At 39.7% G+C, this 23242-nt stretch overlaps 1 protein-coding gene across 1 annotated transcript; it reads left to right on the top strand.

Moving 5' to 3' along the window:
* Nucleotides 1-18: 18 nt before the first annotated feature.
* On the top strand, nucleotides 19-22756 carry LOC311591078 (uncharacterized protein; the record flags this gene model as incomplete). The annotated part of the gene is made up of 3 exons (XM_084770447.1): nucleotides 19-899; nucleotides 17988-18048; nucleotides 21785-22756. 3 exons carry the CDS (start codon nucleotides 19-21, stop codon nucleotides 22754-22756), a joined length of 1914 nt encoding a protein of 637 aa, XP_084626573.1.
* Between the last annotated feature and the right edge of the window lie 486 nt (nucleotides 22757-23242).

Below are 23242 nucleotides of genomic sequence, written 5' to 3'. Positions count from 1 at the left end.
TGCCCATAAAGAGAGAAAATGGCATCCGGAAATCTGGCCGTGGGGATCTTCTTCCTGTGCCAGACTGTCCTGGGAATGCTGGGGAACTCAGCCTTGCTTTGCTGTTTTATCATCGCTGACCTCACCGGGATCAGGGCAAAGCCGACAGATCCGATTGTCAAACACCTAACCTGGGCCAATATCACGGTTCTTCTTGTCAAAGGAATCCCTCAGACAATGGCTGCTTTTGGTCAGACGTACTTTCTAGGGGACATTTCATGTAAACTTATCTTTTATTTCCATCGAGTTGCCAGGGGAGTATCCCTTGGTTCCACATGTCTTCTGAGTGTCATTCAAGCCATCACCATCAGCCCCAGTAATTCCATCTGGGCCCAGGTGAAAGTCAGAGCACCCAGGTTCATTGGTCCTTCCCTGGGCCTCTGCTGGGCCCTGTATCTACTTGTAAATAGCTTCATTATCATGACAGTGACTGACATGAGAGAGAAAGGAAATCTTACTGAATTTAGACAGTTTGTGTACTGTTTAGTAGTAAAACTCTCCAAACGATCTTACATAGTACATCTGGTCCTGTTGACCTTCAGTGATGTCATATGTTTGGGCCTCATGCTGTGGGCCAGTGGCTCCATGGTGTTGATCTTGCTTAGGCATAAGCAGAGGGTCCAACATATCCGCCGATTCATGTCTGGGGGCGCATCCCCTGAGACCAAAGCCACACAAAGCATTCTCACTCTAGTGAGCAGCTTTGTGGTCCTTTATGGAACCTCTGTCATCTTAATTTTGTATTTTCCTTTTCAAGATGGAACAGATCCATGGCTGGGCAATGCTGGTGTGGCCATGAGTGCATGCTTCCCAGCACTCTCCCCATTTCTGCTCATCAGATACTATACCAGGGATTTTAGGCTCTACATTATTTCAATATAGCAGGAGTCGTTTTTTTTTTCTTGTGTAGTCATTCTTCTTTAAAAACATATTGCATGCATTGTTTTATATTCAGTATGAGCTGTTCACATCAGGGCCACACTGCAGGTTTAATATCTCCTAACAGACTTTGGAATATGGTATTGGATAAAGCTACCATCAGTTGTTTTAAATTTACAATATTCTAGTGCTAGCTAGATTTACCTTTTGTGATGTATAGGCTGTAATGATTATTATGAGGGCTTATCCATGTCTGTTAGTCATTCATTGGTTGGTTGTATAGATAAAATATACTCAACCTTGGCTTCTGGCTAAAGCCAGAGTGGAGAAATGAACATGTGTGTAAGATGTCCAAGAGATTGCGGATAGTGGTGCACACTTAGAATTTTCGGGTGTTGGGAGCTGCACAGAATTTAGGGTGGGCTGTTTTTCCTCACGGATTAACGATTAATGACCTGCTGTGGCGTGCCTTTTGGCTAAAGCCATTTCTGCGTGCAGCTTTCGTTTTGTTTACATGGTGAAATTAAGTTCAAAACTGTTTAACTTTTCAACTCTGCTTCAAAGAAGCAGCTTCATAGCTGATACAAACGTTCCCTGCCAGAAGGTCAAGTTTTCACTAGGTTATTCAGTGATGTCAAAATTCATAGTTTGTTACTGACACACTTGGGTACTATCTGGCTGCACTCTTGTTTTCTACGTACTTGATTATACTTTGGATGTACCCTCGGCACTGCCTCACTTATCTCACTTAGGACCAATAAAACTTAACGTCAGTTAGATCTTCTTTTTTTTATATACTGTATATTTTTAAAATATATTTTATTAATTTATTCATATTACATCTCAATTGGTATCCTATCCCTTGTATCCTCCCATTCCTCCCTCCCTCCCATTTTCCCCTTATTCCCCTCCCCTATGACTGTGACAGAGGGGGACCTCCTCCCCCTGTATATACTCACAGGGTATCAAGTCTCTTCTTGGTAGCCTGCTATCCTTCCTCTGAGTGCTACCAGGTCTCTCCATCCAGGGGATGTGGTCAAATATGGGGCACCAGAGTTTGTGTGAAAGTCAGACCCCACTATCCACTCAACTGTGGAGAATGTCTTGTTCATTGGCTAGATCTGGGTAGGGGTTCGAACTTTACTGCACTTATTGTCTTTGGCACCAGCCAAGGACAATTAGATCTTCTTGTTAGCAAAATCACTTAAGTCAGAGCTGACCAGCCTGTTCCACCCTCTGCCCCCATACATGAGCTAATTGTCTTTATTTATTTATTTTTTTGTTTTCTTGTGTTTTTATTATTTTGTTTTATTGAGACAGGGTTTCTTCATGTGGCCCTGGCTGTCCAGTACTTGCTTATAGACCAGACTGGCCACGAACTCACAGAAATCTTCCTGCCTCTGGCTCCCCAAGTGGGCCAGCTGCCTACATTCTCTTAACTAGCCCTTATCCATAATGCTGTAAATAAACAAAGTAGACAACTTGACTCACCACACCACCATTTTTTTTGGTGGGGCATTTCTTTGTTCTTTCATCACTGTCTATCTGAAAGGACCAGATACTTGCTCACACCACCACAAGAAAAGTTCCCTCATACTTGGCACCAAAGGAGACAATAAAACCAAAGATGAGTACGAGGACTCAACCCATTTGCCAGCTAATCATACTTATAACAGAGACCAGTCAATTTGAGAGCAGTGTTCCTCTTGGGAAAACCACAAGGGTTGCCAACTTCATTTATGAAATGTTGAGGGGAGGGGAGCAAGGGGAAAATGGGAGGGAGGGCACAATGGGGGGATACAAGGGATGGGATAACCATTGTGATGTAATAAGAATAAATTGATAAAATAAAATTTAAAAAAAGAAATGGTGAGTAACACACCTCATAAGTAAATAGGATCACCCTGTAAGTAAGGAAATATTCAAAACATGTCTTCAGAACACGGAGTAAATATACTGAAGACATCCAAAGTACAGATGTGATTGTAAACAGTTTCTGTCACAAAATATGTGGCCTTTGTGGTGTATGATGAGACATGCAACTGAGGCTTAGCTGTTTTCTCAGTTGGAACTTATTATCATTGGGATTAAATATAGCGACAAGAAGAGTGTCCTGACATAAGCCACAAAACTAGAATTTAAAACATTTTAAAGATTTTATTATTTTTTTACATATATTATTACACATATATACAATAAAATACCCACAACAAGAAGAACCGCAAAACAATCAGGAATTATATAAATGTTACATCCTTAGTGTTTTGGCTATTTGTGTTGGGCAGCCTTGAAGAAAACACATTTCCTATCTTGTTATGTCTACAATTCCGAATGTAAATCAATATCTATTATATCTCATCGTTATCAACTTAAAACATCTATTAGACCTATAATAAAATACTCTTAAGCCCTAAACAACTAAGCTTAATTGTAAAACTAAACTATCTGATCTTCAACCCCATCAAAGACTTGAGAAAGAATAAAATTGATTACCTGAGTATACATGGAGTGCAGGTTAGCAGCTTGCCAAATGAGAAGATGACAGAGACAGTTTGCTGGCTAAACAGTCAAGATTTTTATTATTATATATGAGGTTTACAAATGAAAGTGCCTAATATAGGTTTACAGATTATGAGGTATTTTGAACATAATCATGTATAATTAATTTCTCTGTTCCATATCCCCTTATCCCAACCTCTTTATTTCCCAACTAGACCTACTTTCATGTATTACTTCTATTTATTTGTTAGTGTGTCTGTTTGTTTTCATAAATAGGTTCAACTTGCTAGTAGTTATACCACTGAAGGAAACATCCCACATTTTTTTCTCAGAAATAATTAACTCCACTTAATAATTTTTTAAAAGATTTATTTATTATGTATACAGCATGCATCAGATCACATTATAGGTGGTTCTGAGCCACCATGTGGTTGCTGGGAATTGAACTCTGGACCTCTAGAATAGCAGCTAGTGCTCTTAACCACTGAGCCATCTCTCCAGCCCCCCCCCCATTTAATACTTTTAAATCTTTAGATAGGAGGAGGTCCACGTAAAGTTCTACTCTCTCCTCCATTGTTAGTGGGACTGAAAACTTGTAAAAAAAAAAAAAAAAACTACTTTGGAAATCAATCTGACACTTTCTCACACAATTGGAAATAGTTCTACGCAAGATCCAGCTATATCACTCCTGAGACTGTCCCAAACGATGCTCCACCACACAACATCGACACTTGCTCAACTATGTTTAAAGCAGCTTTATTCATAATAGCTGGAAATCTGGAAACAACCTATAGGTCCCTCAAATGAAGGATGGATAAAGAAACTGTGGTACATTTACCCAATGGGAAATCTCAAATTTTGCACACAAATGGATGGGATTAGAAATGATCATCTTGAGTGAGGTAACCAAGACCCAGAAAGACATGCATGTTATATACTTACTTATAAGGGATACTAGCAATATACTAAGGGAAAACCACACTATAATACACAGACCTAAAGAAGCTAAATAACAAGGGGGTCCCTAGGGAGAGTCCCTAATTCTCATTCAGAATGGAAAATAGGACACTGGAAGAATTTGAAGGGAAGGAACAGGACAGGGGCCATTCATAGAGGTCCTCTGAAAGACTCCACCAAGCAGGGGACCCAAGCAGATGCTGAGACTCACAGACAAACTTCTGGGTAGAGCACAAGGATTCTTGTGGAAGAGTTGGGGGATAGAAAGACCTTGAGGGGACAAGAGCTCCACAAGAAAACCAATAGAGCCAACAAATCTGGGTGGAACTGGTAGGTACCGCAGGGACTGATGTACCAACCAAGAACCAGGCACGGTGAGGACCTAGACCCTCTGCTCAGATGTAGTAAATAGGCAGCACAGTCACTTTGTGGGTACCAAAATATGGTGAGGAGAGACTATTTCTCACATGTGCTCTGGTGCCCACTCATTGGTCACTACTCCCTTGTGGGGCAGCCTTGCCCGGCAACAGAGCAAGAGGATACAGGAAGTCCAGAGGAGACCTGATAGTCTGAGGTCAGATGTTGGGGGAAGGAGGGCTCCTCCTCTCTGAGGAGATGGGGTAGGAGGGATGAGGTAGGGAGGGTGGGAGAAGGAGGTGACTAAGGGGCTACAGTCAGGATGCAAAAATGAACAAATTAATAAAAAAGAAACCAATAAAGGGAAATGCATTCCTGGTAGAACTGGGAATGAGAGAGGCGATGGTTAATGAAGGGTCCAATGAATAAGATAGGACTGTGTTAACCACAGAATTAAGCAAGATGTTATTTCTCTGGAACCTTAGTACATGGTATGTGGGGGGGGGTGCTCCTGTGGCTTTTAGGATTTACACACAAAAAAACCCATAATACTTATCAGATAGTATTGCCTCCATAAAAATGGGTGCAAATTGGCTCTATAGAGGGTTAAGGCCATTTATTTCCAGCTGTGATTGCTACAGAAAAAAAAATGAGAACAAGCCTAATCATTGTTTGTGAGCTTTTAAAGTCCTAAAAGCGGGAGCAGCTGTCCACCAAAACCTTAAAGTAGTGGCCGAGGGAGAAGTATAGGTCAGAAACACCAAGCTTGCCCCAGGACTATGCAACTCACCACTATAATACAATATGTACCTTTCTTTCAATCAAAAGTGCGTTCTGGATTTAGAGATTGTTCATCTGGGCCAGTGCCTTTTAATATAAATAAAGCAAGGGATGCTTCACTCCTATATGAGAGCCTGTCCGGCGTGGGGCATCACCTATTGTGGAAAATGATAAGAGAGCTGAGTTCCTCTGGGTACCAGGTCAGGCTTATGACAGACAGTGAGCTTTGCTTTGTATCTATGGGGTAGAAAGTTCTTCTGTGGCAGTGATGAAACAGGATGGGTAGTGAACGATGACTGGATTATGAAGAGGTTAATAAGGCACTGCCTCCCATCCATGCAGCTGTACTGAATGTTGCTCAGTTGATCGAAACCTTACATGCCTCAGCATGAGGCAGAGATACAATAGAAACGATAAAGAAAATTCTACAATGGCCAATGCTTATGATCCTAAGTTATTCAAAATTTAAATTTGAGAGGCACCCTGAGTTTGAAGAAAAAAGATCAACTAAAAAAAAAAAAACAGAGCTTTTCAATGAAATTTCCAGTGTAAATACATTGAGTATGGGGAGCCTTCAGGTCCCAAAAAAGTAATAAATCTTGCCATTGATATTGGTGTGGATGTCAGATCAAGATGCTAGGATATGTTGCTATAGACATTTCACCTTGTGGTTGAAAGAAGAATGAATCTTCTTTTCAGATAGATGAACTTTCTTCTTACTGCCTGTCCTTCACAGAGCTATAATTTTAGCCAATATCTCCACCTAGTTATGGAACTTTGTGGTGCACTGCTTATTCCAACCAAGATGTGCACCATCGCTGTGGCTATTACATGGGCAATGAACTATATTCAATTGAATTATAGACTTTCCCAATAGTAAACAGAAAAAGAAATCTATAGTATTGCGTTATCAGAGGAATCTTCATTTTTTCTATTTTTAGTGGACGTGATATGTTTGTCAGAGTGCCTTTTAAGCAATCATTTTTTGTTATACAGTATTGTTGCTGTAACCTTCACAGGAGGAATCTATTTCCCAGTGATAAATGATTACTATATGAATCCATAAGTGTTCAGTGTTCATATTTATTTTTAAAATTATTGTATGCAGATTGGATTATATGGTAATTTTACTCTCATGGTAATTATTTTGTTTATTTCTCCTGTAAAAACTTGCTCAGCTTATGCCTTAAAATGTTTCTCACCTATCAATAAGTTCTAAAAATTCATTCATAGATATTCTCTCAAAATCAGCATACAAAATTGTAACTGTTGCTTTCCAGGTATTTCCATATACGACACTTTTCCTCAATAAAGGAGCATTCTAGGTCATGTTGGTTTACTATTGTCACAGGTGTGACAACTTCCATAATGTCAACATCAGAAGCCTTCCTTCCAAAGCACCTGCAATCCTGTTTTCGAATATGTACTCCTTTTACAGCATTATATTTTGAAGGGCAGGTTTCAGAAGTCAGTTGTTGAGGCATCAGCAACCCACAGCTCTTCTCATTCTTGCAGAGGAACTGTGTTCTATTCCTAGCACCTGTCCGATCCCAACCCCTCCGTAACTCAAATTCCGTACGCTACTCCATCAATATTCTGACCGCACTCTGTCAAAATGCAAATGCACATGGTGCAATACATAAACAAAATCAAAACTCTCAGACACAGGAAACAAACAATAAACACTGAAAGATGAACACCATCTGCTTATCTGTGTTTTAATGGCTTTCTATTCATGTCTAATCGTGTAATATCTGGAGGTTCATCTAGAAATGAGAAAATGGCATTCCCACGTGCCACATTGTATTCCCCAGTGTTTGCCATCAATCATCAGTACATGATAAGCATAACCCACCCTAAATTCTGAGCGGTATCTAATACCAGAAAGCTAAATGAGATCCACTACCACCAATCTCTCGGTCATCACCCATAACTGTTCATTTTCTCACAATTAGCTGGGTGCTCCATTCTTCCCTCAGAGTGATGGGCTAACCAAAAACCACTGTTGAGTAAATTTTGTCTATAAAACAGATCAATGAATGATAGACAGACCCATATAAACCCTCGTGATAATCATTACAACCCATAGAGGCCAAAATTAAATTTAATCTAGTAATAAAGTATTCTAAATGGAAACCTTTAAAGTAATGGTGATGAAAGCGGGAGGGAGGGAGGAATGGAAGGATCCAAGGGATGGGATAACAATTGAGATGTAATCTGAATAAATTAATAAAAATAAATAAATTGAATCAGCAGAAAGAGAAAAAAATAAATAAAGTAATGGTGTTCAAGAGTATATTCCAAAGAGTGTTGGGAGATATTATACCCCCAGTGTGGACAGAATATGAAGTTAATTATGAATATAGAACAGTGTGTACAATATATGTTATAGAAGACTGACTAATTCAATATAAATGTTTCTTAAAATATTCAAGTACTGCAGAGCTGTACACCCCTAGTATGGTGTCGGATGAGCACGAAAGGGCAGAGTGCTGGGAAGCACGCACTCATGGCCACACTGGCATTGACCAGCCATGTATCTGTTCCGTCCTGCGAAGGAAAATATAAAATTAAAATGACAGAGGCTCCATAAAGCACCACAAAGGTACTCACTAGGGTAAGAACACTTTGCGTGGCTTTGGTCTCAGGTAATAACTTATGAGACAGGGATCTGTGGATATGTTGGACCCTCTGTTTATGCTGGTACAAGATGAACACCATGGAGCCACTGGCCCAGAGCATGAGGCCCAAACACACTACATCACTGGAGGACAATAGGAACAGATATACAGTGTAAGAGTGTTTGGAAACTCGTACTGCTAAACAGTACACAAACTGTCTAAATTCAGTAAGATTTCCTTTCTCTCTCATGTCAGTCACTGTCATGATAATGAAGCTATTTACAAGTAGATACAGGGCCCAGCAGAGGCCCAGGGAAGGACCAATGATCCTGGAGGCACTGGCCTTGAGCTGGGCCCAGATGGAATTACTGGGGCTGATGGTGATGGCTTGAATGACACTCAGAAGACATGTGGAACCAAGGGATACTCCCCTGGCAACCCGATGGAAATAGAAGATAAGTTTACATGAAACGTCCCCTAGAAAGTACGTCCGATCAAAAGCAGCCATTGTCTGAGGGATTCCTTTGACAAGAAGAACCATGATATTGGCCCAGGTTAGGTGTTTGACAATCGGATCTGTGGTCTTCTCCTTGATCCCAGTGAGGTCAGCGATGATAAAACAGCAAAGCAAGGCTGAGTTCCCCAGCATTCCCAGGACAGTCTGGCACAGGAAGAAGATCCCCATGGTTGGGTTAGTGGATGCCATTCTGGTAATGTCAATTAGTATCAGATTATGAAACCTCGTGATGGATATGGAGGACCATGGTCTTCATTGTACATAAAAACATGCTAACCAGTAACCACACAGATATAACAGTTTATATCAGATTTTATAGCCATTTACGTTCATTCAGACATAAACAATAAAATGTTTAAAAGTTCTAAGTATGGGCGTATGTTTGTGTCTTTCTGTGGAAATATTCACTTCAGTGTATGTGCCTTTGGAGCCGGAGGTGTTACACTTAATGGTGAACTGCCAGATGTGTGTGCTGAGAATGAAATTTAATCCAGAGACCCATCTCCAGAGCCCCCAAGATGTGTTTTTGAACAAATATCAATAAAAAACTCAGAGTATTTCCAAATGTCTCAAGTGATGCCAGTAAAAGCACTGTAGTTAAAGACAAACTCAGTACTGTTCTTGCTGGGTGTCAGCACTTTTCAGAATGATCTACATATAGTCTGTGCTTTCTAGCTCGCAGCAGCCCTGTGCGGAGGATTCTAATGGTAATACTGTCTGCTGGGATGATTTTAGTGACACTACAGATTTTCCAGGTTCCACCACATTTTACAAATGACAAGATGGAACACTGCTAACTCCACCTTTGAAAGGAAGTAATATCTTCCAGGTTGTACGGAGTAAAATTTTTCTCCAAGTTCTCCACTTCTCAATTTTAAAGTGAGTATCATTCATATTGCAATCCTGGGCTGCATTTTTACAGACTCATATATTTTTTCGAATACGCCATTAATTCCTAATATATGCTGTTCGCATATATCATTATAAAATGTAAATATCAAAAGGTGACAATCCTAAATTACATGCAAAACACATCGATTTTATTCAAATGTGGATTTAATTTTAAAGGCTTATTCAATATTGGGACGACAGCCACTAGAACTTTCCTCATTTGCTGAATTAAGGCAACACTGACACAAATAATATAGTCACTGTTGTATCATGGTTGTCTAAACATTTGGGAAATGAAATTTTATGTATACTTATAGACATCATATATAATATTTTCTATGAGATGGAAAATATAATTGATGTACACACCCCTTGGCCAAAAGGAGAACATCGAGTGAAGAGCATGTTGAAAATACAGAAAGCACAGCAGCACAGACATGAATATTCAGCCTTCACTAAGTATTGCTAAATTGTAAGCCAGAGAAACCTCATTAAGTGCAATTTAAATTTGAATAAAAAGTGTCTAAATTCCATGTCCCATACACACACACTTTTGTGCACATAAGCAAGCATGAAATCATTATTACAGCTATTGCAGACTAAAGGGAGAAAAAGCTTCCTGGCACGGTTGCCCCTTGGTTCCAGTGTTTCCAAAAGAAAACTACCAGTTGCAGACTAGACTCGGAGTTAAAGAAGCAGCCTGAAGGTGAGCAAGGGGCTCTGAGATCTTTAGCTTCTGTTATCCTGGTATGTGAGCTCCTCTCAGACCCGTTAATCCACTGATTATGCCTGATATTTGTCCAAAATAACCTCTCTCTCTCTCTCTCTCTCTCTCTCTCTCTCTCTCTCTCTCTCTCTCTCTCTCTCTCTCTCTCTCTCTGTCTCTCCCCCCCCGGGTGTGTGTGTGTGTGTGTGTGTGTGTGTGTGTGTGTGTGTGTGTGTGTCTTATGTGTGTCTGTGTATTTCTTAAACACAGTGATAAAGCATTTACATAAAATAACCCCACCTGTTCTTTGGTACCAGGAATCCTATATAGCAAATCCCTCTTATCAAAGATTGTCAGAGAGAGGAAAGAAGGCACAGGGTCCTCTCTCCAGCAGGATTCCTTTGTCTGTGGAGTGCTCACGCCTCAGATGATCCACAGCTTTGTTAGCATTCAGACTCTGAAATATGGTGTCCCAGAGAGAGAGAGAGAGAGAGAGAGAGAGAGAGAGAGAGAGAGAGAGAGAGAGAGAGAAGCTGCACACAAACAAACTTCTGGTTTCTTCAGGGCTGAGAGAAGACATTACGACTCACGAGTGAAAGTGGGTGTCTCTCTCCAATGACACTGCTGGATACGATCTCGGTAGTCAGAAGGACATGCAGCTTGGCTCCGTGTGGTTACCCACACAGTGACATGTTCATATGCTGAGACCTCATCTCCCCTGAGTCCAAGATGAAGTCATAGGAGGAGGTATACGTGACTCTGTCGATATGAGGGAATTGGCCTCACACCTGAAGAACACGTCTTCCCATCAAAAAAAAACCTTTAAGAAACTTTCAATTGGGTTTGAACTGCAGAGGGACTTGCTGGAGAAGTGGTATGGGATTTGCTCTAGTGGCATCTTAGGACACAGAGGAAATCCAGGGAGCTGGACCACAGGGATGAATTCTGAAGAAGAGTAGGTGATGATGAAAATGGCAGCTACATGTTTATTTTGGAATTCTCTTTGCTTTGGAATTCTCAGTGTTTCCAAATCTTAATGACTATACAACAGTCCCTGCTCCCCTTACGTCTTTAATCTGAGCTAGTCAGACAGGATGTCGAGTGTCATTTCAGTTTTCTTGGATGTTTTGAGACTTGCTTTATGTCTGAATATGGGATCAATTTTGGAGAAAGTTCATGAGGTGCTGAGAAGAATATACTTTTTGTCTCTGAGATAAATGTCCTCAAAATACTTAAAGTCCACTTGACTTAAAATGTCAGTTAGTTATTGCTTTGTAGTATAAATTGAAATCGGGAATTGTGACACCTCCACGTCTTTTGTTGAAAAGGATTTTGTTTTTCATTATCCTGTTTTTATTTCTTTTTCATTGCAAAGTTGAGAATTCCTGTTTCAAAGCCTGTAAAGAAATGTGCTGGTATTTTGATGGAAATGTCACTGAATTGATAGATTGCTTTGGGCAAGATGGTCGTTTTTACTATGTTAATCCTACAGACACATGAATATGGATGGTCTTTCCGTCTTCTGATATCTCCTTCAGTTTCTTTCTTCAAAGACTTGAAGTTCTTGCTTATACAGGTCTTTCAGTTGCTTGGTTAGAGTTACACCAAGATATGCCATACTATTTGTGGCTATTGAGAAGGTTGCTGTTTCTCTAATCTCTTTCCCAGGCCATTTATTGTTTGTATAAAGGAAAGATATTGATTTTTTTCAGTTAATTGTGTATCCAGGCACTTTGTTTAAGGTGTTTATCATCTGTAGGAGTTCCTTGATAGAATTTTGGGTGCCACTTATGTATACTACCACATTATCTATGAACAGAGATACATTCACTTCTTCCTTTCCAGTGTATATTTGCTTGATCTACTTCAGTTTTCTTATTGCTCTAGCTAGAACTTCAAGAACTATATTAAAAAGATAGAGAGTGGACAGCATTGTCTTGTCCCTGATTTTAGTGCAACTAGGTTGAGTTTCTCTCCATTAAATTTGATGTTGGCTATTGGCTTGCTGTATATTTCCTTTATTGCGTTTAGGTATGGGCCTTATATGCCAGATCTCTCCAAGACTTTTATCATGAAATGGTGTTGGATTTCGTTAAAGGCTTTAAAAGCATCTAATGAGATGATCAGGTGGGGATTTTTTTTTCAGTTTGTTTATATAGTGGATTTTACTGATAAATTTTCATATGTTAAACTATCTCTGCATCTCTGGGATAAAGGCTACTTGATTGTGGTGGATGATTTTTTATATGTTCTTAATTTTGCAATTATTTCCTTGAGTATTTTTGCATCGATGTTCATGAGGGATATTGGTCTGAAATTATATTTCTTGGTCTAATCTTTGTGTCATTTATGGTGACTGTAGCTTTATAGAATGAGTTTGTCAAAATTCATTGTGTTTCTATTTTGTGGAATAGTTTGAGAAGTATTGGTATTTGCTCTGCTTTGAAGGTCTGGTAGAATTCTGTATTAAAACCACCTGGCCATGATCTTTTGTTGGTTTGTTTGTTTGGTTGGTTGGTTGGGAGACTTCTAATGACTGCTTCTACTGTCTTAGGGGTACAGGCTTATTTATATTAGTAATCTGACCTTGATTTAATTTTGGTAAATGGAATCTACAAAGAAATTTGTCTATTTCATTTCAGTTTTGTGGAGTATATAGTCCTTTGAAGTAAGACCTAAGGAGTCTTCAGATTTCTTTAGTGTCTGGTGTTATACCCTCCATTTATTTCCATTTTGTTAATTTGGATATTATCTCTCTGCCTTTTTCTACTTTGGCTAACAGTCTATCTGTCTTATTGACTTTCTAGAAGAACAAACTTTTAGTTTCATTGATTCTTTGCATTGTTTTCATTTTTTCTAATTTATTTATTTCAGCCATGAGTTTGATTATTTCTTGTCATCTATTCTTCTTTGGTATATTTGCTTCTCTTTGTTCTAGAACTTTCAGTGTGCTATTAACTTGCTTATATGAGAACTCTCCAATATTTTATGAAGGCACTGGATGCTATGAATTTTCCTTTTAGCATTATTTTCATTGTGCCCCATTTTGATATGTTGTAACTTCATTTTAGCTGAGTTCTAGGAAGAATTTAATTTCTTTCTTCCCTAACCCAATGGTCATTGAATACAGAGATCTTCAGTTTCTATGAATTGCTATGCTTTTTGTTGTTTTTATTGTTGTTGAGGTCAAGCTTTAATCCATGGTGATCTGGTAGAATACATGGGGTTATTTCAGTCTTCTTGTATCTGTTGAGGCTTGCTTTGTGACTGACTATGTAATCAATTTTGTAGAAGATTCCGTGTGGTGCTGAGAAGAAGATATATTCTTTTGTCTTTAGGTGGAATGTACAGTCGATATTTTAGGTCCATTGGAACCATAATGTCCATTAGTTTCAATATTTCTTTTTGTCTAATTTACGTCTCTTTGACCTACCTATCCATATTCAGAGTCTGTATTTTGCAGGTTTGGTGACTATGTAAAGGAAAATACTTTTCACATAGCAGCCTAGAATGCATTGTACATGGAGATTTTAAAAATAACAGTGCTTATTTAATAAAAAGTTTTATAGTACATTAAATAAATTCTTAAATATCGATTCATGTGTTCTACAAATAAGTATATTTAGACCTTTTTCTTGCTTATTTAACATTATTGTCTTTTATTGTCTAATTTCTATAACTATGCTTTCTCTTGAAAATGAATCAGATAAGTTCATTTAAAAACAGAACAGCTATTGTGGCAACACATATACAACACAAATACAAGCACATTAGATGCAAAAGAAGGTAGTTCTTTGTGGGTTCCAGGCTTCCCTTGTCTACAATGTGAGTTAGAGGACAGCCAGGAGTATAGAGTAAGACTATGTATCATCAATTAAATAAATAAATGGAAGATAGATAGATAGATAGATAGATAGATAGATAGATAGATAGATAGATGATAGATGATTAAATTGAAATAAAAACTAAGTTGATTAGACAAAATACACAGATTACACCTTAAGACACCATGGGGTACACTAGAACTTTCTGAAAAGAATTTCAAAAACACAGACACAGGAACTAGCCCTAGTTATAAACAGATGACACTATATGAAATTTAAAAGTTTCTGTACACTACAACACAGTGTCAACAGAATACACGAGCAGCCCTCATAAATTGGAGAAAAATCTTTATCAGCTATAAATCAGACAAGAAGCTAATATATATAATATATAAAGAACTGTAGAAACTAAATGCCAATGAAACAAAACTGCCAATTATCAGAGAGTTAATGAATTAAATATTTTTTCTATCAATAGATACAAATGGCTATTAGCTATTTTCTTTCTATGATTTTTTAATTAATTTATTCAGATTACAACTCAAATGTTATCCCATCACTTGTATCCTCCCATTCCTCCCTCCATCCCACCTGGTGACACTCAGAGGAAGGATAGCAGGCTACCAAGAAGAGACTTGATACCCTATAAGCATATACAGGGGGAGGAGGTCCCCCAGTGACAGTCATAGGGGAGGGGAGTAAGGGGAAAATGGGAGGGAGGGAGGAATGGGAGGATACAAGGGATGGAATAACAACTGAGATGTAATATGAATAAAATAATAAAATGTATTTAAAAAGAAGAAGAAGAGTTGGTCTCATTTACTACATAGGGAATATCTTATAAAATGGCTCCTATATTCTTATCTTTATATCAGAGATTAGCATATCTCTCAGCCCTCAATGCAGAAGCTTTTTGTTAGCATTCTTTGATAATTGATGCAGAGGCCCACATTTGCTCAAGGTGTTGAGAATAAGAGACTATGGAATGCCCAGATAAAAATGGAATATGTATAGCCCACTTCTTCCTTTCACGACTCAGAGATCATTATGGGAGAACAGGCCATGTCAGATACTTCCTGGTGGCGGATGACGCCTGAGAAGCAGGTTTTGTCCAGACAGAACAGAGCACTTGGATGTGTGAATTCATGTGTTATGACTGTGTGCACAAAGCCTGCACAAGTTCAACTAGAAAAATGCCAGCAGAGTGGAGGATGTCAGGGCGCACCACTCCTAGCTGAAGAGCTAATGGCCATGAATGGCTTCTGGGAGAGAAAGTGTCAGATTTCTTTAAGATGTCGATATTTTAGATGTTACATGGGATAACATAGATGTCCCTGCACTAGGCACATAGTAGCACCACTAAGTAGACTCAGTGATTTGTCTGTTTCTTTGTTTCAAAGAACAGGTGAAATTTGGAGGAAACTGAGGTGGGTTGTTAAGAAAGGAATTGGAAGGAAATAATCATTTACAGACTTTAGTAAAGCACATATGCATGTATAAAGAACTCAAACATTTATAGTAATGAATGTTGTAGATTTCCTAAAAGCTAACTGTGTTGATTTGTATTGGAAGATATCCATGAGGTATGGAATCCAAATTAACACAGAGACTTCTCTCACTTTCTCATGAATCTGATGTCAAAGTTTCTAGCACCTTCCACAGGAGACCTGGTCACCTTCTGGGATCATAAAAACACACTCATGTCTAAAAGTATTTTATGCCTTTGGATAAACTCTCTCTCTCTCTCTCTCTCTCTCTCTCTCTCTCTCTCTCTCTCTCTCTCTCTCTCTCTCTCTCTCTCTCTCTCACACACACACACACACACACACACACACACACACACACACACAGAAACTTTCTCTAAAGTATCATTGCTAATTAACAAGTGGAAGTTTTTCATAGATGATCTTGTCTCCCAAAGCCAGCACTGTCACTGCCACTGCAACCTAAATGAAAATTGCAGCCCTTGAGGGAGGTGAGGTCATAGAGTCACAGACCCCTTCCTCAGGCTTGAGATGACTCTCTTACTCTCTTACAGCACTGCTTATTAATGAGTCTGCATCAGCCCAACAAACCCACCACCCTGCAGGGGCGCCAAGGCAAGTGAGTACTTTGTATTTCAGTCGGAGCTGCAAAGGCAGCCAAGAAGAGAGGCCTGCGTGGTTGCTCAGGTCTAGGAAATCTGGGGTAGGAATAGATCCTTGGAACAGACATGGAAGTCACAGGAAGAATTCAATAGATAAGATGTTAGCAAAACAAGATAGCACACCTAATGTTGTGCCAGTCCCTGATGTTTCCTCCAATAATTTAAGTTCCTAACTCAGGGTTAACTGTGCTTATCACCAGGAAACGAAGTCGATCTCTGCAGGTGCTGAAGGATTGTGGTAATAAGTCAATATGATAATCCGCCTTACTTTATATGATGTGTAAACTATCTTTTCAGTATTATTATTATTATTATTATTATTATTATTATTATTATTATTATTATTATAATAAATGAACTTGTTATGGTTTCAAGCCGTAGTCAATATTTGAATGGAAATATAAGTTGAGCTCAATAATGAGAAGTGTGGGGTATGAATGTGTTTGTGGAGTGAAAATAAATATTCATATGTCACATGACATTTATGATCTGGTTACCGAAGCAGTAACTGAGTCTGTCTTGGACGGCCATTGATAGTTTGAAGCCTCTCTCTTTTGAACTTGGGAAGGCAGCATGGAAAGGGAGGTACAGTAGAAGTGTTGAGAAAAAAGCCAGAACCAAAGGTATCTTGAGTTATTTCCCCTGGCTTAATCATATTATACCATTAAGCACAGCCTGGTGGCATGTCTTTACCACGATTTGCCATTGCTGCTAGTAGAAGACAAAGCCTTGTGCATTTCTAGGGTTCTACCCCTCAGCTAAATTTGTATTTACACCAAATGTTACATCTCATTGGACAATGTTTAAGGGTTCACATCCTTCAGATTTCAGTTTATTATCTCATGTGCATCTCCTCTACCTGGATGGATAATAAATTTTTAAAGAAAGTCATCAATATAAGAAATTAGCAAATAAACCAAGTGTGTAGTGAAAAAACCTTTAATCCCAGCATTTGGAGGCAGGGAGAGGCAGATCTTTGTGATTTTTGAGGCCAACATGTTCTGCACAGTGAATTCCAGGACAGCTACAGCTACATTGTGAGACTCTCATCATGAAAAAAGTACATTTTAAAAAGGAAATACATGCTGGATTTTGAATGAAATGTTTTAGTGATTTAATCTTCATCACATGGTATTATTTGTTAAACATATGTTAGTGTTCTATGCTGCATTGTGCACAGGGTAATAGTATTAGCAATACATCTGTTCTTATGATACCTTTTACTTCTTCGATAACAACAATTCATATTTCTAGTTGCATATTAAATATCAAGAACGTAGTGTACTTCTGAAATCAAACTGAGGCACTGGACACCTTTCTGTCAACTCAGACCACACTGAGAACAACGCATTGTAATAAGAGCTGACAAGAACTAGCACTTGGCATTAGCCTATGAAATAAATCTTTAAGTTAAAGTGAAAAGTCATTTTAGAAATAGTTTACGTATCTATTTTTATTTTGTGTGCATGCACATTTTCCCTGTAGGTAAATATGGATACTATGATAATGCAATGCCTGCAGAGGACAGTAGACTGTTTCAGAATTCAGGGAATTGTAATTATAAGCAGTTGTGAGCCACCACGTCAGTGCTGTGAGCCAAACACATCCTCTGAAATAGCAGCAAGTGTTCCTTACCACTGAAACATCTCTCTATCTCTCAAGATTAAAACCTTTTGCAGCAAAATTCAATCAAACATCATTTACTAGGGGGCTTGTTCAGTTTCCATGAGTTTATAGGCTTTCTGTTGCTTCTGTTGTTGTTGAGTTCCAGATTTAATTCATGGTGGCCTGATGAGATGCAAGAGATTTTTGATCTTCTGGTATCTCTTGAGGTATCTTTGCTTTTATCTTTGCTTTGTGACCAGGTATATGGTCCATTTTGGAGACGGTTTTATATGGTGCTGAGAAGGTGTATTCTTTTGTGTTTGGGTGAAATGTTCTGTAGAGACCGGTTAGGTCCATTTGATTCATGATGTCAGTTAGTTTCATCATTTCTCCATTTAGTTTCTGTCTTGATGGATCTGTCTATTGGGGAGAGTGTGGTATTGAAGTCTCCCACTGTTATTGTGTGGGTTTCGATGTGTGATTTAAGCTTAGTAATGTTTCTTTTTACAAATGTGAGTGTTCTAGAATTTGGGGCATAGATGTTCAAAATTGAGACATCATCTTGGTGTCTTTTTCCTCCTTTAAGGCCTCTGTAATTTTCATAACGTCAGATTTGAAATCTTTTTCCTGTGCATCTGATGGGATAGTATATCCAGGATATGTTGTGGTGGTGGGACTGCTGGTTTCTGGTGTTATCCAAGTGGTCTTGGGAGCTGTTGTTTGTGGTCTTTCGCTGACCTCTTCCCATTGTGATGTCTCTGGTGTTAGCTGGCTTGGTCTTCTCTGATAGAGAGTTTGGAGGTGGATATGGACAGTGGGGCTTAGGTCCTGCACCCTGTCTACTTCTGCTGAGGTCCTTGACTCTGATGGCTCCCTGTTTATGACCTGGGGATGTCAGGCACCTCTGTTGAGATCACTGTCTCTGATGGCTCCGTGTTGATGACCTGGGGAGGTCAGGCACCTCTGTTGAGATCACTGTCTCTGATGGTTCCCTGTTTATGACCTGGAGAGGTCAGGCACTTCTGTTGAGATCACTGTCTCTGTTGGTTTCCCGTTTATGACCTGGGGAGGTCAGGCACCTCTGTTGAGATCACTGTCTCTGATGGCTCCTTGTTGATGACCTGGGGAGGTCAGGCACCTCTGTTGAGATCACTGTCTCTGATGGCTCCCTGATTGTGCACCAAGTGAGCTGGGGAGCAGGCAGGAAGCTATCTGAGCAGACAGCTGCTCCAATGGGCCTGTTTACCCACAGGGTCAGATGTCAATGTGTGACCCTAGTGCTTTAGGATCCCACAACTCTCTCTGGGTTAATGACTGTGTTCCCGGCCAGATCATAGAGTGCAACAAGGGTGCTTGCAGGGAGGAGGGAATGTTCTGTAAATCAGCCTGGGGTCCTGAGTTCAGAATCACCTCTTTTCTATGCTGCGAGGTCTTCTGTGGTCAAGCAACACCAGACACTAGATTCCAGCAGACTATGGCTCTCTTTTAGTTTTCTGTCATCCAGTAACGCTGGATTCTGAAGTTCCAGCAGTTTACAGCTGTGCCTGGGTTCTGGTGGCCAGAAACTGCACTTCTGCCAGGCAAGCTGCTGTCAGACACTGGAGCATGCATGTGCCTGCCCTCAGGGACCAAGGAAGTTTTTGTGAGCTGCCCTGAGGACCTGAGGACAGAACCAATTGTTTTCTAGGCTGTGGGATCTTCTGTGGTCCAGCAAACCCAGACACTAGAGTTTCTGCAGTCTACTGCTCTCCCTGGGACCTGCTGGGCAGAGGCTGTGCTCCAGCCTAGCTGGTCACATGCAGACCCTGGATCTTACACCCCAGCTGGGTCCTGGGTACTTTCCGTGAGTTGTTTTTTAAGATGTGGGGTTTTCTGTGGTCGAGAAAGCCCTGACACTGGAGTTCCAACTGTCTACAGCTGTCTCTAAGTCCTGGTGATCAGAGGCTGAACTCTTGCCAGGCAAGCTGTGGCTAGACTCGGGATCACAGGTGCATGTGGACCAGGGATCTGTCTGTGGCTTAGCCTGAGGACAGACCCTCCCATGTTCTGCACAGTTTACACTTCTCTCACATAGGGTACAACAGCACTGGTGTTTTGTATTTCTCAGCTCAGTCCTTATGTTGCTGTAGAGTCAGTGCTATCCTGCTGGCCAAGTAAGATGTGTGTTCATCTCCACCACCTTGGATCTACCCTCTAAAATCCACTTATAAGTGAATATGTACCGTGGGTGTCTTTCCGGGTCTGGGTTACCTGACTCAGGGTAATATTTTCTAGTTCTAGGCATTTGCCTGCTAATTTCAAGATTTCTTTGTTTCCATAGCCGAGTAGTATTCCATTGTGTAAATGTACCACAGTTTCTTTATCTGCTCTTCAGTTGAGGGACATCTAGGTTGTTGACATATTCTGGCTACTATGAATAAAGCTGCTTTGAACATAGTTGACCTAGTGTGTTTCTTGTATGGTGGGTCCTCTTTTGGATCTATACATAGGAGTGGTGTAGCTTGGGTCCTGAGGTAGAGCTATTCCCAGTTTTCAGAAAAGGTGCCAGAATGATTTCCAAAGTGGAAGTGTGCTGTCATGCAAAATTTGTTCCATCTGTCTCTACTAACTCCGTGTTCCATTCACATTTCTCCTATTCTATTACCATATGTTGTGTGACCTTCAGAAGACTCCCTAATGGATGCTCTTTTGAACCCTCCAATTAACCACATTTTAGTTTTGTGGTTTCAACACCAGCTCCCTCCCACATAATCATACATTTAAAAATTATAAGCTAAGCATATTGAGACAGAAAATACACTTTGATCTTTTTGAAGGTAATTTATCTCACTTAATAGAAGACTTTCTACTGAACCAGTGTGTGAGAAAAAGGAGACTCTACCTATACGGTAGTTCCTAAGGTCTCCGTTCATTTCCCTGTGTTGTTTTAATTTCTTCACGTTCCATGTTTCACTGTCAACTCCATGCCAGTTCTTGATTGGCCAGCTGACTGTCCTGGCATAACTGATGACTGTAGAGAGCGCCATTTTCCTCACTGGTGTTTATTGGTTCATCCTGGTAACGATTCACAGCTGCAAGTGGATCTCTCCTGACAACTTCTTATGTAGGAATGAATGTGGTGTCCTAAGAATTTTCTCCCACTGCTCTGCACTGATGGGCTGCTACATCACTGCCTTCCTTCTTACTACTCCCACTCTAGTCTTTACAGTGGTGCCTTATTATTCATTCAATATTTCCCCAGTAGCTATCATTAATGATATTTTGCCCTTCTCCTTAATATTTCAGCTGACTTCACCTATTTTTATTCTGTTGAGGGTTCTGTGGGATTTTATCACACTGGATGTCACAAGACATTTACAACAAGACCCACAAATACATGTGTGTCTATGTGGTGTGTTTTTGCATAAAAGCTAGCAGCTCCTAATACAATATATGTAGTCATTTGAATCATCATCTGAATACATATTTTGCTCTTAATAAAATTTTCCTAACTATGACCATAAATATATTCTGAATGGCATTCTAAGCTTTTTATTGCTCACAACTTAATATCCAATGAGATATTCCTTAACAATTGATATACTTGGGTTTTGCATTAATCATTAAAATGTTCTTCTTTTATACTATGGCTAGAAAACACCAGTAAGTTCATATAGTCTTGGGTTATGCTTCTTAGTCCTGGCTTTCTCTTTTTTATTGCTTCTCACAGACCAAATAACTTTGCTCATTATGGTGCATATGCTATGACTATAAAGTCATATCTCATATCTCCATGTGTGTCCTGAGGCCTCAGCAAACTTACAATGGTATACATTAAAGTAATAATTGCTGCTTTCAGAAATTTCAAGAAAGCCTTGTTATGTAGTCTATGCTGATACTGTATCCCTGAGCTCTAAGGACCTTTCTGATTTAGCCTCTCAGTAGCTCTTTGGATTACTAATATGTTTCCATCGTTTTGAACAGGATCACAAAAATGCGTGTAGCCACAGTGTAAAGAGAATCATGCCCAACCACAGAATGGACTTTTGGAATCTGACAATAAAAATCATTTTCTTATCACAAACTACAGCTGGAGTTCTGGGAAATTTCTCTTTTATTTCTTACTATCTCTTCCACTGTGGAGAACATATATTAAAGCCCAGAGACTTGATTCTCGTGAACCTAATGGCAGCCAATGCCTTGGTAGTTCTCTCTACAGGAGTGCCCTACACAATGGCAGCTTTGGGGTTGAAGAAGCTTTTAAATGAGATTGGGTGCAAATTGGTTTTGTACATTGAAAGAGTTGCCCGAAGCGTGTCCATGAGCACCACCTGCCTTTTGAGTGTCTTTCAGGCCTTCACCATCAGACGCAAGGAATCCTGTTGTAAGGATCAGAAACTCAAAGAAGCAAAGTACATTGGATGCTACATCTTTTCCCTCTGGTTCTTGTACATGTTGGTTAATTTCTTCTTTTGTGCATACACATTGCTCAAAAGACATAACAAAAACCTGACAGGAAACCAAGATTTTGGGTATTGCTTCATTGGAGGACATGATGAAATCAATGGCTTCCTCTACGCAGTTTTGGTATTATGTCCTGAGATCTTCTTTTCTGTGGTCATTTCCTGGTCCAGCAGCTCCATGATTGTCATTCTGTATAGACACAAACAGAGGGTCCAACACATCCACAACACTCATGTTTCCAGCAGAAACTCCCCTGAATCCAGAGCCACAAAGAACATCCTGACCTTGGTGTCTACCTTCCTGGCTTTTTATACTCTCTCCTCCATCTTAAGAGGCTGCATTTCTCTTTTGTATACTCATACTTGGTGGCTGATGAACATCACTCACGTCACTTCTCTGTGCTTTCCCTCGTTTGGACCTTTTGTTCTTATGAATCATTACTCTATCATGCCCAGACCCAGTTTGGTCTGGATAAGGAATAAGACCTGTTAATCTCATTTTAATTATTTAAATGACACGTTCTGCTTGGTGCCCAGTTATTAACTCACACTCTTCCCCAAAAGTTCAATACAGAGAACTAAATTGGTAGTAGCATTTTTCTTTTTAAGATTAGTCAAAATGAGCTTTGAGAATTCGTCAGATGGTTGAGTCAGCACCCTACATGAACTGATGATGATGATGATGATGATGATGATGATGATGTGTGTGTGTGTGTGTGTGTGTGTGTGTGTGTGTGTGTGTGTCTCATTCCAATCTTTAACTTGCAGCTTGAAAGTCTTCCCTTTCCACACCTGATGTACGAAGAAGGCATCAAAAATCTGTCCATAAAACTGACCTTCTTGTTTTTTTCATTCTCTCAGGGCAGCTTGGCTGCTTTGCAATTTCACTTGTGGGTCCTATATTATAACTGCAAGGGAAACTGATACCATAACTGGCCACAAACGTGTTCTTCGGGGAACCCTTGTCCCATCACACTGA

This window comes from Acomys minous (genome assembly GCF_964271855.1).
Source record: "Acomys minous genome assembly, chromosome: 20".
Classification (NCBI taxonomy): domain Eukaryota; kingdom Metazoa; phylum Chordata; class Mammalia; order Rodentia; family Muridae; genus Acomys; species Acomys minous.
Note: the sequence above shows the minus strand (reverse complement) of the source record. Positions and strands in the feature narration are given on the sequence as shown.